This window comes from Acartia tonsa, chromosome 12 (genome assembly GCF_053477335.1).
Source record: "Acartia tonsa isolate MP-2025a chromosome 12, ASM5347733v1, whole genome shotgun sequence".
NCBI classification, from domain to species: Eukaryota; Metazoa; Arthropoda; class Copepoda; order Calanoida; family Acartiidae; genus Acartia; species Acartia tonsa.
The window spans coordinates 21025833-21039133 of NC_137271.1; the positions used below are offsets into that span (position 1 = coordinate 21025833).

At 37.8% G+C, this 13301-nt stretch overlaps 1 protein-coding gene across 1 annotated transcript; it reads right to left on the reverse strand.

The window, feature by feature from the left end:
- Nucleotides 1-5759: 5759 nt before the first annotated feature.
- Nucleotides 5760-12268, reverse strand: LOC145333395 (uncharacterized). Its single transcript, XM_080178511.1, has 2 exons — nucleotides 11993-12268; nucleotides 5760-11692 (listed from the first exon to the last, which is right to left on the reverse strand). The coding sequence occupies exon 2, from the start codon at nucleotides 11412-11414 to the stop codon at nucleotides 5799-5801; it is 5616 nt and encodes a 1871-aa protein (XP_080034637.1). The 5' UTR covers nucleotides 11415-11692; nucleotides 11993-12268; the 3' UTR covers nucleotides 5760-5798.
- Nucleotides 12269-13301: the final 1033 nt, after the last annotated feature.

Consider the following 13301-nt stretch of genomic DNA (forward strand, 5'->3'; position numbering starts at 1 on the left):
ACGGCCAGACTGCCTTTTTGGCAGGTTTTAGGCTATTTATAAATATATTTAACACTTTTTTCCATATCTTCAGTGTATATGGTCCGATTTTCCAAATTTTTAAAGTTTTTAAGGATTTAAAAATTAAATTTTTTGTCGTTTTTTGAAAACAACCATGGCGGCCAGACTGCCTTTTATCAGGTTTTTGGCTTTTTTTATATGTTTTACATATTTCCCAAGATCTTTGTTTATTTTGATCCAATTTTCAAACTTTTATGGGATATCAGTATCAAAATAATTATTTTCCATTGTTATGAGCATCTTTAATATAATTTACTTTGAGCATCGTCATCATACAAAATAAAACAAGGTTTCATATTTATTTTATCCAATAAATCTATTCTTGATTTTAGTAAAAACCTTTTAAATCTACCTGTACGTATTCCCATCTACGATTTTTTGTGCTTCGCTACTTATGGATGTTGTCATCCTTGTTTTTATATCTAGCCGGTTCTTTTAGTAAGTAGTAGATGTAAAATTTTTCATAGAATTCAGATATGCAATCGGTTTTTTTGTAGACCTCTTATTTTTTAAGTAATTTAAGTTTAAAAAAAAAAAATTAACTCGATTTTAAGGTACTAAAATGCAACAAAAAAAAAGAAAGAAAATGGTCATTATGAACAAAAATAGTAAGATCTTTAATTTGACACCTTACTTTTTCAATTCTGTCAGGTTATTATTGAAAAAATCGATATTTTTTAAAACAACAAGAATAAAAACTTTGAACTTAATTTATGTTAAAAAATATGGGTTCATATATACCTTTAGGGCGTTATCCTCTTAGAAATTTTTTTTTCAATTTTGTACCCCCCCCCCCCCCCCCTGACTACCGACGAACAACTATTTTAGGTTAGGTTAGGTTTTATGCTAGGGAGCCGAGCGCTGCGGCTAGGCAGGCAAGGGGACCGAGCGCTGCGGCTAGGCAGGCAAGGGGGCCGAGCGCTGCGGCTAGGCCACGGTTCATAGTTCGTTGTCGGGGGGGGGGGGGGGGTACTCAAATTTTCAATATTGAAAAAAAAATTTCTAAGAGGATAATACCACCTTTAGAATCAGAAAAATATTACGAATCCATTGTAAGCAAAATTGAAAAAAAAAGTTTACAATATAGTATATAAACTACAATAAAAGGAATTATATGAAAATATCATATTATATTGTACAGGCAACGTCTTAATTCTTGAATTGAGTATAAAAATGGGAAGGGGGTAAAGAGGGGGTAAAAAAGGGAAGACAATAGTGTTGCCTGAACAAAAAATATAATTGGCCATTTGTATATTTTTTTATTTTTTTACTTTTTTCAATTTTGCTTACAATGGATTCGTAATATTTTTCTGATTCTAAAGGTATATATGAACCCATGTTTTTTATGTCTGTTTGAGAAAATATTTAGGTCTAAAGTTTTTATTAAACCGAGGTTAAAAAAATAGATTTTTTCAATAATTACTTAACAGAATTTTAAAAGTAAGGTGTCAAATTAAAGATCTTACTATTTTTGTTCTTACTGGCCATTTTCTTCTTTTATTTTGTTGCGTTTTAGTACCTTAAAACCGACTTAATTATTTTAAAAAAAAACTTAAATTACTTAAAAAATAAGAGGTCTACAAAAAAACCGATTGCATATCTGAATTCTATGAAAACTTTTACATCTACTACTTACTAAAAGAACCGGCTAGCTATAAAAAAAAGTTGATACACCTTCTTTAAGATTTTACTATTTTTGTTCATAATGGCAATTTTTTGTGTTGCGTTTTAGTACCTTAAAACCAACTTAATCAAAAAACTTAAATTACTTCAAAAATAAGGGGTCTACAAAAAAAATAGATTTCATATCTAAATTCTATGGATCATTTTACTACTTACTAAAAATACCGACTAGCTATGTATTTTTTTCTTTAAATCACAAAAGTTAGGACACGTTCTTTGAAATATTTTCTTTTTTTCACTAGAGAAAATAAAAAGCAACAGTAGTTTATTAGTGACAAATTTGATTTTTTTGTTGTAAAAGCTTCGCTACCATTCCATGCAGTTATTTTGTTTTGTGTTAAAAGCTAAGTCTTCTTCATATGTGGAGGGATCGATTTTTATTAATTTTAAATCACAATAATAAATGAATATATGATGGGTATGGAGTAGATTGTATGGGACGATGTAACGAGATTTGGACAATATCTAACGAACACAGTAAAAGTGTCTGAATATGACGTCAGAAAAAATTAACAATTAACCAATGAGAGGCCGCTATATATTTTACCATTGTGAATACTGGCTTCTCATTAATTAATTGTTAATTCTTTCTGACGTCATAGTCAGACACTTTTACTGTTTTCATATGTAACTCCCCCCACATGTCACAGTTTTGGTTTTGGTCTTTGAAGTTAGCTAACAGCATAGGAAATATAAACACAGAAGAGTCCTTATAAAAAAACAGAATGCAACATGCTAGCAGACGAAACGGGTCTCCGCTTATTGGGGGCAGGTAGTTGTCTAAATTATACATCTTTACTTATACATTTGTTTGGGACGCAGCCAATATTAATATACAAAAAATTGTATTAACATTAAATTAAAACATTTTATTTCTATTTATCGTTGCAGCCTATTGTGTGATTCATTTATCTGAATTTAAGGAAAAAAGTTAAAACCTGAGAATCGACAATTTGGAAAAAGAAAAAACTAAACTTTTGTATCAGACATACATTTTTATACAGGCTTTCATTCAAACCTTTTTTTGAACAATGAAATCGTTCCTTCCCCTCTTATTTTATTTTTACTTATTTCTAACTTCTTGCGGGTTGCTCTATCCCTTCTTACCTTTACTTGGCCTAACATAAATAATTATCAAATGCTTTTTTTCTTCAAAAAAACGATTAGTGATAATAACTTTGATTTTTAGTGTCAATTACTTTTACTTACCGATGGTAAAAAGCCAAAATCCTGACCAGGATCAAAATGAAGCTTATTTAAATACTGTAAATTTTAACTTTATACATGTAAATACTTTAGTATGTATTTTTAAACCATCACACGACTATAAAAAATCTCTAGGGGCACTTGAGTTAGTACTGGTGTCACTTTCAATTTCAATAGTTCTAACAGCACCCTTATCGGAAGTTAAATCAAGTATGCAGTAGCAAGATCCTTTGGTACAGACAGACACACACACTTTAACAGAGATATCCTTTCACTTTATCATAAGATAATTTTATTTTCTTAAGGTGACGGTAGCAGCTGTGTATTTAACCAAAATTCCCAAATTTCGTCATTAATTACATTAATTCTAAAGCTTGATATATAGGAAAATTCATAAAACAAGAACAATTTTATCTATCAGTAGTTCAGTTCAAACTAGGGGTTGGTCTATTTTCTATTATGTAAATTGTAGCCACAAATAGCCTAAAACCCACCTGAGCACACAATTTACTTTAATCAAGTTACAGGATTTTATGACTTTGCGACCAATCTATATTTCTAACTGGCGATTACGCCCCCAGAGGCATTTAGTGAAACTTTTTATTTTAAAATGAAAAAGTAAAAGAAATTGTGGGTGTAGTTTATCTATTATTTTAATCTTATTTATTAACCATCCCAGGACCTATGAAATGCTACATCCTCCTATCATATAAGGTAGTAAGCGTTTTTTGTCTGTCCCGAAGGATCTCGCTAACCGCTGAACCGATATTGTTCTCCTTTACAGTGATGCTTCTTATAGGTCATGGGAAGGTTTTAAACTATTTTTGGGGACGTGTCTTCAACCCCCTCCCCCCAAAAAATATTTTTTTTACACTTTTGAACTAAAATTTAAAATGGGATGAGGTCGACTTTTCCCCCTCCTACCTCAGAGGCTTCTAGGGGAGTAGCCGCTAGTTGTAAAGAAAACAATAACGGTTAGCAAGATCCTTTGAATCATCTCCATATTAGTTCAGTGGTTAGCAAGATAAATATACAGACTGTCTCAACCATGACACTTTGGTTGAGCTTGGACTTCCGAATTAGCGGGAAGTTCACGAGATCAGTTGGTGAACAGACAAAACCCCCAATACCAGGAACCATCAAGATTCAACAGCAGGTTTGAATATAGATTTATTGATGAAATTATTTCAAAAGACCTGAAATTACAAGATCAATTAATAAACAGAATAAAATATTATTTGTTATCTTAAAACTTTGAGCACTAAAAAAAATCTTTTTCTTTTCTTATGGTTAAAGAATCTTTGGAAACTTTGGCTTTAAAGGAAAATTATTTGGTTTAATAAATCATTGTTAAATGCAACAATAAGGCACATAAAATTACTAAAACATATATTAATCATAATTAAGTTTTATGCTTAGCTGGCTAAAGCCTTTTTTTAAAACTACATATAATCGTCCTATACACCATACTTCTTAATCAAATTAACAAATTCTACCTGAAGCTCTTATGGTTTCAAATCCCTGATATACTAGGGTAGTTCACACTCAATGAGACCAATGATAGGCCCAATTTTGTTCTCCGCAATCTTCACACTCTCATATCTCATTCAAAAGTAAGAACGTGCGCATCAAAAATAAACAAACACTCTATGCCGCGCCACATTATGAAAGGAAAGCCATAAAAGACGACATTTGCGCTTTGTTTTTGGTTTAATGATAAGGAATTTAATTTCGAACTTGATAAACACAAAGCTTCCTCGAAAAGAGGTTAAGACACACCCCCCGTTTGAAAGTCAAATTAACTTCCTTAACGAGATTCAAGGTTTTTTTCGCGCTGAGCACTAGCAACATTTCTCACTAAACTCAACTCACCATAATCACATGAGAATGGCCACATCCCGAAACCGTGACAATTTTGCTCCTAACTAAATGAAACCCCGTGAAATGCATACACAATATTATACTCCTCACTAGGACTCATAATACCTCACATTTTAGGATAGAAGGATGGGGATTGGTTTGTACCATACAACATTCCATGCACATGACAATCACAAGATCACATACACAATCCTAAAATAGATAATCCTATTAATCATGATGTTGTAAATATAACAACTATACTAATTAATAATCATTTCATAATCAATAGGCAATAAATCATTATTAATAAATCAATAAGTACCTACGAAATCAGGTTGAAATGTAAATGTAAACAAATAATGTAAAAATAAAACGAAATAAATCTTAGACAAGAAAATTAAGATTTATAGGTACTTAAAACTAAATTTGTTAAGCATCAAAAAGAGTAGTAAGAAAAAATTTTTCAAAATCCTTGGGCAGAAAGTTTTTCAAACCTAATGAATAAGAACTGTAATATCTTAATCAACAATAAAACTTTTTAATACTTAAAGAATAGCAAAATATTAATATCTTCGTTAGAATTTTCATTGAAATTATGAAAAAAATACCAATTTTTCTTTGTAAAAAAAAACTTTAAATATGAATTTTCAATCATTCCTTGATCTGAATAAAAATGTTTTACTTGATTGAAATTCATATATAATTTTAAAAAAAATCTGCTAAAAAATACTTGATTTTTTTCATAGAATAAATATCGAATCACGCAACCTCGACACATTTATTCCTTTTTGTTAAACTTTTCAGGTAAGTTTTAAAATGAATTGTACTTTTGAAAAGAAATTAAACTCAATAAAATTAAATTTGAGCATATGAAATAGAAGAATATTTAATCGCATTTCATTTGATTCTTATTTTAGGCATAAAAATAGGCATATGAAAAATGTGGCTTTTTACTAAAAAAAATCTCAATTTCCATAAAATAAGAATCAATTATTAATCATAATTTTTAACAACTGCCTGACTGATACAGCATGTTCTTCTAGGGGAGATTTATCTGTCAGTCTGAACAAGACTCTTGCCGTCTTTCTTCCATCCTCAATCCTCGTCACTCGGCCCATCCTCAAACATCTCATCAGCGGATTGGTACTCGTAACCAGAACTATATCTCCATCAGTTAGTGGCTCCGCCATCTCATCTTTCCACTTGGACATCCGTAATATCTTCGGTAGGATCTCCTGGCGGTAGGCAGTCCAAAACTGGGCAGATAAATCTTCCAACAACTTCAACCTGGAGGAAATTTGGTCCTCCGGTTTCATCGCCACATTGCACAACGGCTGGCGGTCAACATTTCCCAGCAGCTGGCCAGGGGTAATTAGCCGCCAATTCTCCACGTCGTTCGCAGCTTCAATCGTCAGTGGTCTGCTATTCATAATTTTACTGACCTCCGCCAACAGCACCAGGAGCTCGTTGAAATTAACAGAACTATTCACCAACTTCTTGGACAGCAATCTCTTGGTTAATCCCACCATTTTCTCAGCCTGCCCAATATAATGGTGGGCTCGGGCCGGGATCTGAGACCAAGAAAACTCTACCTGGCTGCCCAACCTCTGCTCTAAAACCTTGCGAGCACCGGATAATTGTGTGCCCATGTCGCTTACTATGATCTTCGGCAAACAATGAACAGCTTCCAACTTGCGCAGGGACAACAGGATACTGCTGGTATCATACTTTTCCAAGGCATCTAACCACAACGCCCCTGAGAATCTGCAGACCACCACGAACACCCACACCTTCTTCGTTGCTGTCTGACTCCTCGTTTTGGCGGCAGCTCTCCTCGTAACCAGCGGACCCATCAGGTCGACTTGCACAGCTTCAAAAGGCCTGCTCGGGACCAACTTGTCAGGTAACACCTCCTTCATGGTAGCACGACATTCCTTAGCCCTCTCAACACTGCAGGGCCAACATTTCTTCACTTCCATGATGGCCAACCTCCTTGCCTTCACAATCCAGCACCAACGGCGGCTCTCAGCTAAAGTTCCACGGACACCAGAGTGAAGCTCAACATGCGCTTCTCTCATAAAAACAGCAGCTAACCAATTACCAGGCTCCAAAATTATTAAACCTGGCATGTCTTCAAATATCATTTTACGGCCGCCAGTAATGGCGTCAATGACTGGCTGTCCTCGACCAACCATTTTAAGAATCCTCATCTCCCTGGTCACATAATTTCCACCGGGACCAACGACAGGCCAGGTCAATGATACTTCATGCACTAATGGATTTAATGACGCATAATTGCCTTTAGCATCATTTATCCACTCATCCTCTTGGCTTCGGGACACAATGAAAAGTTCCGCCGCCGCCATAAAATTGTACAAAGACGGCTTGTACACAGCATCTGCGGCTGCTACATGACTACCAGCGGCTGTAGCCTTACCTTCTTGTCTGCTCTTTAGCTTCTTCAACCAGGTGTTCGCAACTTGCAGGACAGCTGCCATAATACGTTTGGCCTGTCCAAATGACCTCCTGTGCTTAAACCTAAAGACATCTTCAGCGGCTTCTCCGGCAACTTTCATTGAACATAACTTAACCATTTTGGTATTCAACTCCTCAGGGGGTAAAACCTGCTTGACTTCTTCGGCAGTTTTCACCGGCCACGCACTTTCATCCTGGCGCAACCATTCTGGGCCCAATCTGTATCTGGAACCTGGTCCCAAATCTGATACTTTGCAGGTGCTTCTGGTGCCCAAATCTGCAACGTTTTGCGTCCCCGGGACCCACCTCCAGTCATCCTTGTTGGTCGCAGATTGAATTTCTCCAATACGATGAGAATTAAATGTGTTCAACATAGCACTGTTGGAAACTATTTGTGATAAAACACACGATGAATCAGTAAAATACATCACTCTGATAACATCAAAAGGCAGGGCATCTCTGACGGACTTTGCCAACCTTGTGGACATCTGGCACCCCATCAACTCAAGGCGTGGAATTGACTCACACTTGACCGGCGCAACTCTTGACTTGGTGGCTAGCAGAAACGTTTCAAAACCTTGTCTAGTTGGCCACCTCAAATATGCATTAGATGCATAAGCCTCTGATGACCCATCCGAAAACATCATCAAGGATGGAAGGCCAGTTGGTTCATCCGGGACCACACAACGGTCAAACTCCAATTTAGCGACCTCAGCTCTGTCCTCCAGCGACTGAACAAGTTCATCCCGTAGACTTTTTGGAATGAAATCTTGCCAGCCCAAATTCAGCAAACAAGTTTTCCGCAGGACAAGTTTAATTCTCAACAGAATAGGGCTGCAAAGCCCGATCGGGTCGAAGGTTTGGGCGGCGAACCTATGGACCATCTTCTTTGTCAGATTCTCGTCCAAGGCGTCCTGGAGGTTGTACAAATCAGCATCCTCTTTCACCTTCCTTCCCTTGACTTTACCATCTTGGTTGACTCTTGTGGCGATGGACAACACATCGGTGGCTGGCTTCCATATCAGCCCGAGAACCTTGGTATGCTGGCAATCATCTCCAGAATAAATGACTTGTTTGAAGGAAAAACTACCTTTACCGATAATCCTGTCGGCCTCTTTCATCATCTCCTTGGCTTCTGGCTTCGATCCTGCTCCCGAAATAACGTCATCTATGAAGCTGTGTTTCTCAAGCTTGACTGCAACTGGAATCTGAGGTAACTTGAATTCCTCATCAGGGTAGGTAGGTATTTGTGGCTCCTTCCATAATTCAGGTTTGGCAACAATTTCACTACCATTTATTTGTCCCTCTCCATACATCTCCTTGACCTCTGCTTCACTCTTTCCGCCGAACAGGCGGGACGTCAACTTCAGGGCTGTAACTGCCAAATTTCCCGCAGCTAACTCGCCGAAATTTACAACTTTGGTCAGGTAAATTTCAAGTGGACCATCTGGCGTCGGGGAAAATAAAACTCTCTTCATCTGGCTGTCGAACTCTGTGGCCAGGATGGAGTTATAAAACTTGGAGATATCCGCGGTTATACCAACCTTGTAACCGCGGAAAAGCATCAAATGATAAAATATCTTCTGCATTGGCGGCGGGCCTCCCAGCATTATGTTATTAAAACTGGTACCCTTGAACGTCAGAGAACTATTGGCACACAATCGCATGGGTGTGGAACTTGAATCCTCCTTGAAAGCAACCACTATTGATGAACAAGACTTAGGTCCTTCATACTGCAACTCTTCAGGCGTGGCTTTTTGGAAAACGCCTCTTCTTATGGCGTCGTTGAATACCTCCACATACATTCCATAGGTACCTTCCTTGACCATCCTGGCACGATCCTTTTCAGCAATTTTGCGGGCTAAACTTTCATTGTAGGGTAAAGTGTGAGGATCTTCAATATAAGCATATTGACCTGTCCACTTGTTGGACTGCAAGTCTAGGGTTAAACCTGCCTCAATTATCCTCTGCCTCTCACGCTGGTCCCAGGTAGTGCCGTCGGCCATAGCCTTGCACTCTTGACAAGCAGTACATCCTGGACAAAGTGCCTGCGGCTGTATGCCAAACGATTCAGACGTCAGAAAGTCTGGCAAAGTGCCTCCACTGACACTGACAGCCTTATAAGCCGACTTTTGATCTCCAGCTCCACCATCAGCACTCGTACAGATAAAACCACTACCAAAAATGGTTCGCCACAACATAGACTGGCCCACTTTCTGGTAGGTTGAAGGAAACACGTCAGGATGTGTATTTCCAATGATGATATCTAAGCCTCCACTAATATATGTAAACCTTTCTGGCGGCATTTTAAATATCTCGGCGGCAGTTTCGGGGTGGACCGAGCGCATCTCGTTGGCCCCGCCGAGGGTAGGCATGACAGCTGCCTCAAACTCCCTCAGATTGCCGTCCCTATCCTTCAGATAAAACACAACATTGCGGCAGGAAGACTCACTGCCATCAGCTACAGAAATAGTTGTATATCTGCCAGTAGATTTCAGCTTCAACTTGTTGGATAACTTCTCAGACACAAGTGGCAAATTTGCCCCGGAGTCAAACATTACCGTGGCGTGGCAGGTGCCGCCGCCAGGTGCTACAACAGGAACTAACTGAAGTAAGAAGGTACAGGGGCTGGGTGCAGAACTTGACTTGTAGACTGTATTCACACCAGCACTAGCCTCATGGAGTAACCTGGAATGGTATCTGTCGCAATTATTAGTACCACAAACACCAAGCTTCTCAGATTTATTACACTTGTCAGCAGTATGGCCGTCGCACAAGCAGAGTTCACATAACTTCTTCTGCTGGACAATTTTCTTTCGGTCAACCACATCCATCTTCTTAAACGTGAGGCAACGGAAAATCGGGTGTTTCTCCTTGCAGCTCTCCACAGGACATGCACTGTTCCACTTGGAAGCCTTGCCCTTTCCAGCCTTTCCATTCTTATCGTCGCTGCGGCCAGATACTTGCGCGGCGGCAGCTCTATCACGATTTCTCTTGCCGGCGCCACTATCATAGGACATATCACCGGCCAACATGGCACCTCTGGTCCTCTCCAGCAGTTCAACAATCTTCGGGATGTTTGGTTGGTTCATGCTACCAAGCTCCATCATAATTTTATCCCTCAAATTTTCAGGGCACTTGTCTTTAAAAATATGAATGAGAGTTAGGTGGTTGTAATCCTTAGCTGCAGAACCAACGATGGCTTCTACCTCCTGCATCATGCTCTTGAAGGTAGCAATTGCGCTAACCACGTCCACAGGTTTATCCACAGGTTTCATCTTGTTCAACTTAGTTAAAATCCTCATGAACCGGCGAGTGTTTGATAAAAACATCTGGTCAAGAAACGCCCATTGTTCATTGTGATCTCTAATCGCTGACACTTGCTTGCGTAGTTCCGGGTTGGTTATCACCTTCTCCATACACAACATCAGGCTTAACCTCTGGTCAGCAAATCCATAACCAGAGCATAGATCCTTAAAGACCTGTTTAAAGTTTGGGTAATCCGTGTCAGTACCGTCGAACGACGGCAATAAACTGTTGTCCCAGCGCCCATACTGCGGGTTGGAACTCCGAATATCCACGGCAGACATACTTCTGGAGAGCATGGCAGGTGTCCCACTCTCATCCAGGTTAGATGAACGACGTTCCATCTCTCTAAGCCTTCGGTACATATCACGTACTTCTTGGCGCAACTCCACGGAAATTTTAAGCACTCCCATGTCCATCTTCACCTTCTCAATGACGTCGAGGTTCCTGGCGACAGTGCTTGACCTCGCGTCATCTGAATCATTGTCAAGCCAGTACAGAATTTTTGTACACTGCTCCAACGACGCATAAACTTTATCTGCAACAGTTTTTTGCTCACTAGCTTCATCCAAATCACGCTTAAACTCGCGCAGCTCACTAGTCTCCACGGCAGGTTTTAGACTTTTTATTAGGTCAGATTGGTCCTTGACCTCACTAAAAATGTCACGAATTGATTTTACATTCACATTTTCACATGAACTAAAACTTTGGCAGGCTTTTAGATTGTCATAAAACAATTTTAACTGTTCATCAAAAACTTCTAGCCTTTCACTGCCAATAGCGATTGCTCGCTCAATTTTCTGCTTTTTGGTTAGTGGCATATTGATTCACTAGGTACTTATTTCACAGAAAAATTGTCACAGTTTATTGCATCAATAATTCACTAGATGCTATTGATCTCTTGATGAATGCTAACGCCTATTCATCAGATATTTTGAAATTGTCTCAACCATGACACTTTGGTTGAGCTTGGACTTCCGAATTAGCGGGAAGTTCACGAGATCAGTTGGTGAACAGACAAAACCCCCAATACCAGGAACCATCAAGATTCAACAGCAGGTTTGAATATAGATTTATTGATGAAATTATTTCAAAAGACCTGAAATTACAAGATCAATTAATAAACAGAATAAAATATTATTTGTTATCTTAAAACTTTGAGCACTAAAAAAAATCTTTTTCTTTTCTTATGGTTAAAGAATCTTTGGAAACTTTGGCTTTAAAGGAAAATTATTTGGTTTAATAAATCATTGTTAAATGCAACAATAAGGCACATAAAATTACTAAAACATATATTAATCATAATTAAGTTTTATGCTTAGCTGGCTAAAGCCTTTTTTTAAAACTACATATAATCGTCCTATACACCATACTTCTTAATCAAATTAACAAATTCTACCTGAAGCTCTTATGGTTTCAAATCCCTGATATACTAGGGTAGTTCACACTCAATGAGACCAATGATAGGCCCAATTTTGTTCTCCGCAATCTTCACACTCTCATATCTCATTCAAAAGTAAGAACGTGCGCATCAAAAATAAACAAACACTCTATGCCGCGCCACATTATGAAAGGAAAGCCATAAAAGACGACATTTGCGCTTTGTTTTTGGTTTAATGATAAGGAATTTAATTTCGAACTTGATAAACACAAAGCTTCCTCGAAAAGAGGTTAAGACACAGACAGTTATCATGTTACTTTTATATAAAGATATATTAAATCTAGTGTAGCATAATAAAGAAAATTATCCCAAAAAGTTTTCCCATAACCAAAATTTGGTAAATCTAAATGGAATTATAGATTTATCATTATGGATTTACTCATCCCTGTTAAAAATAAAATATTTTCAATTCTGCTTGTTTGTTACAAAAGTTCTCAGAATTAAGTTGCTCTAATTAAACTTTGATTTTCAGAGAAACTTTGTCTTGGCCTACGAAAGGTCTCCAAAAGATTTTTGTTGCTTGCCCTGTGGCGTGGACAGGGTTTTGCTAAGAGGGTGTAACTCCTCCACTCCCTTTAAGATAGGATCTGAGTTTTTTTAATAGAATCCCCACAGGCTGTTTCATGGTATGTAGACCCTTTTCAATGAGATTGTAGGGGGGGGGGGGGGAGACACCTAGGAGGGAGTATCCAAACCTCTTAATTTTGTCATAGGGATTGGATAGAGGACAAAATAATGCCACGGTCGTAGCGGTTATGCGTCTTGCGTCAGGTTGGAAGAGATACCCAAATTTCAGACCCCAGATTTGGCAATTTGAGAAAAATTTATCTTTATATTATAGGCGATTTAGATAATCTAGCAAACATCGCTTTTATCTTATAGAGAAAAATAGTAAATCAAAATTGCAAAAACTAAGATCTTAAATTTGCGTCACCCTTCCAATATTACGCAATACGCATGACCGCTACGACAATGGCATTATTTTAAACCCAATCAGGGATTGATATACCCCTTTCTGTATACCTCTGGTTTATTCCAGGGATATAAATGGATAAAACAATGACAGATGAATTGATATACATATCTATTGATAATTACCCCTCATGTAGATTACAATTAGTGGTAGTTACTCAATTAAATGAACTAACCAATCAAAATTCAACTAAAGTGCCCAATAATTTCAAACCAACAAATAAGAAAACATTATTATAAAACTTTGGGGACAGCCAAATAACCCCTTCCTACCTGTGTTTTACCCGTTTCTGGG

What these genes read in the sequence shown, in the direction of transcription:
- LOC145333395 (XM_080178511.1), bottom strand. Translation starts at nt 11,414, where the DNA reads ATGCCACTAACCAAAAAGCAGAAAATTGAGCGAGCAATCGCTATTGGC.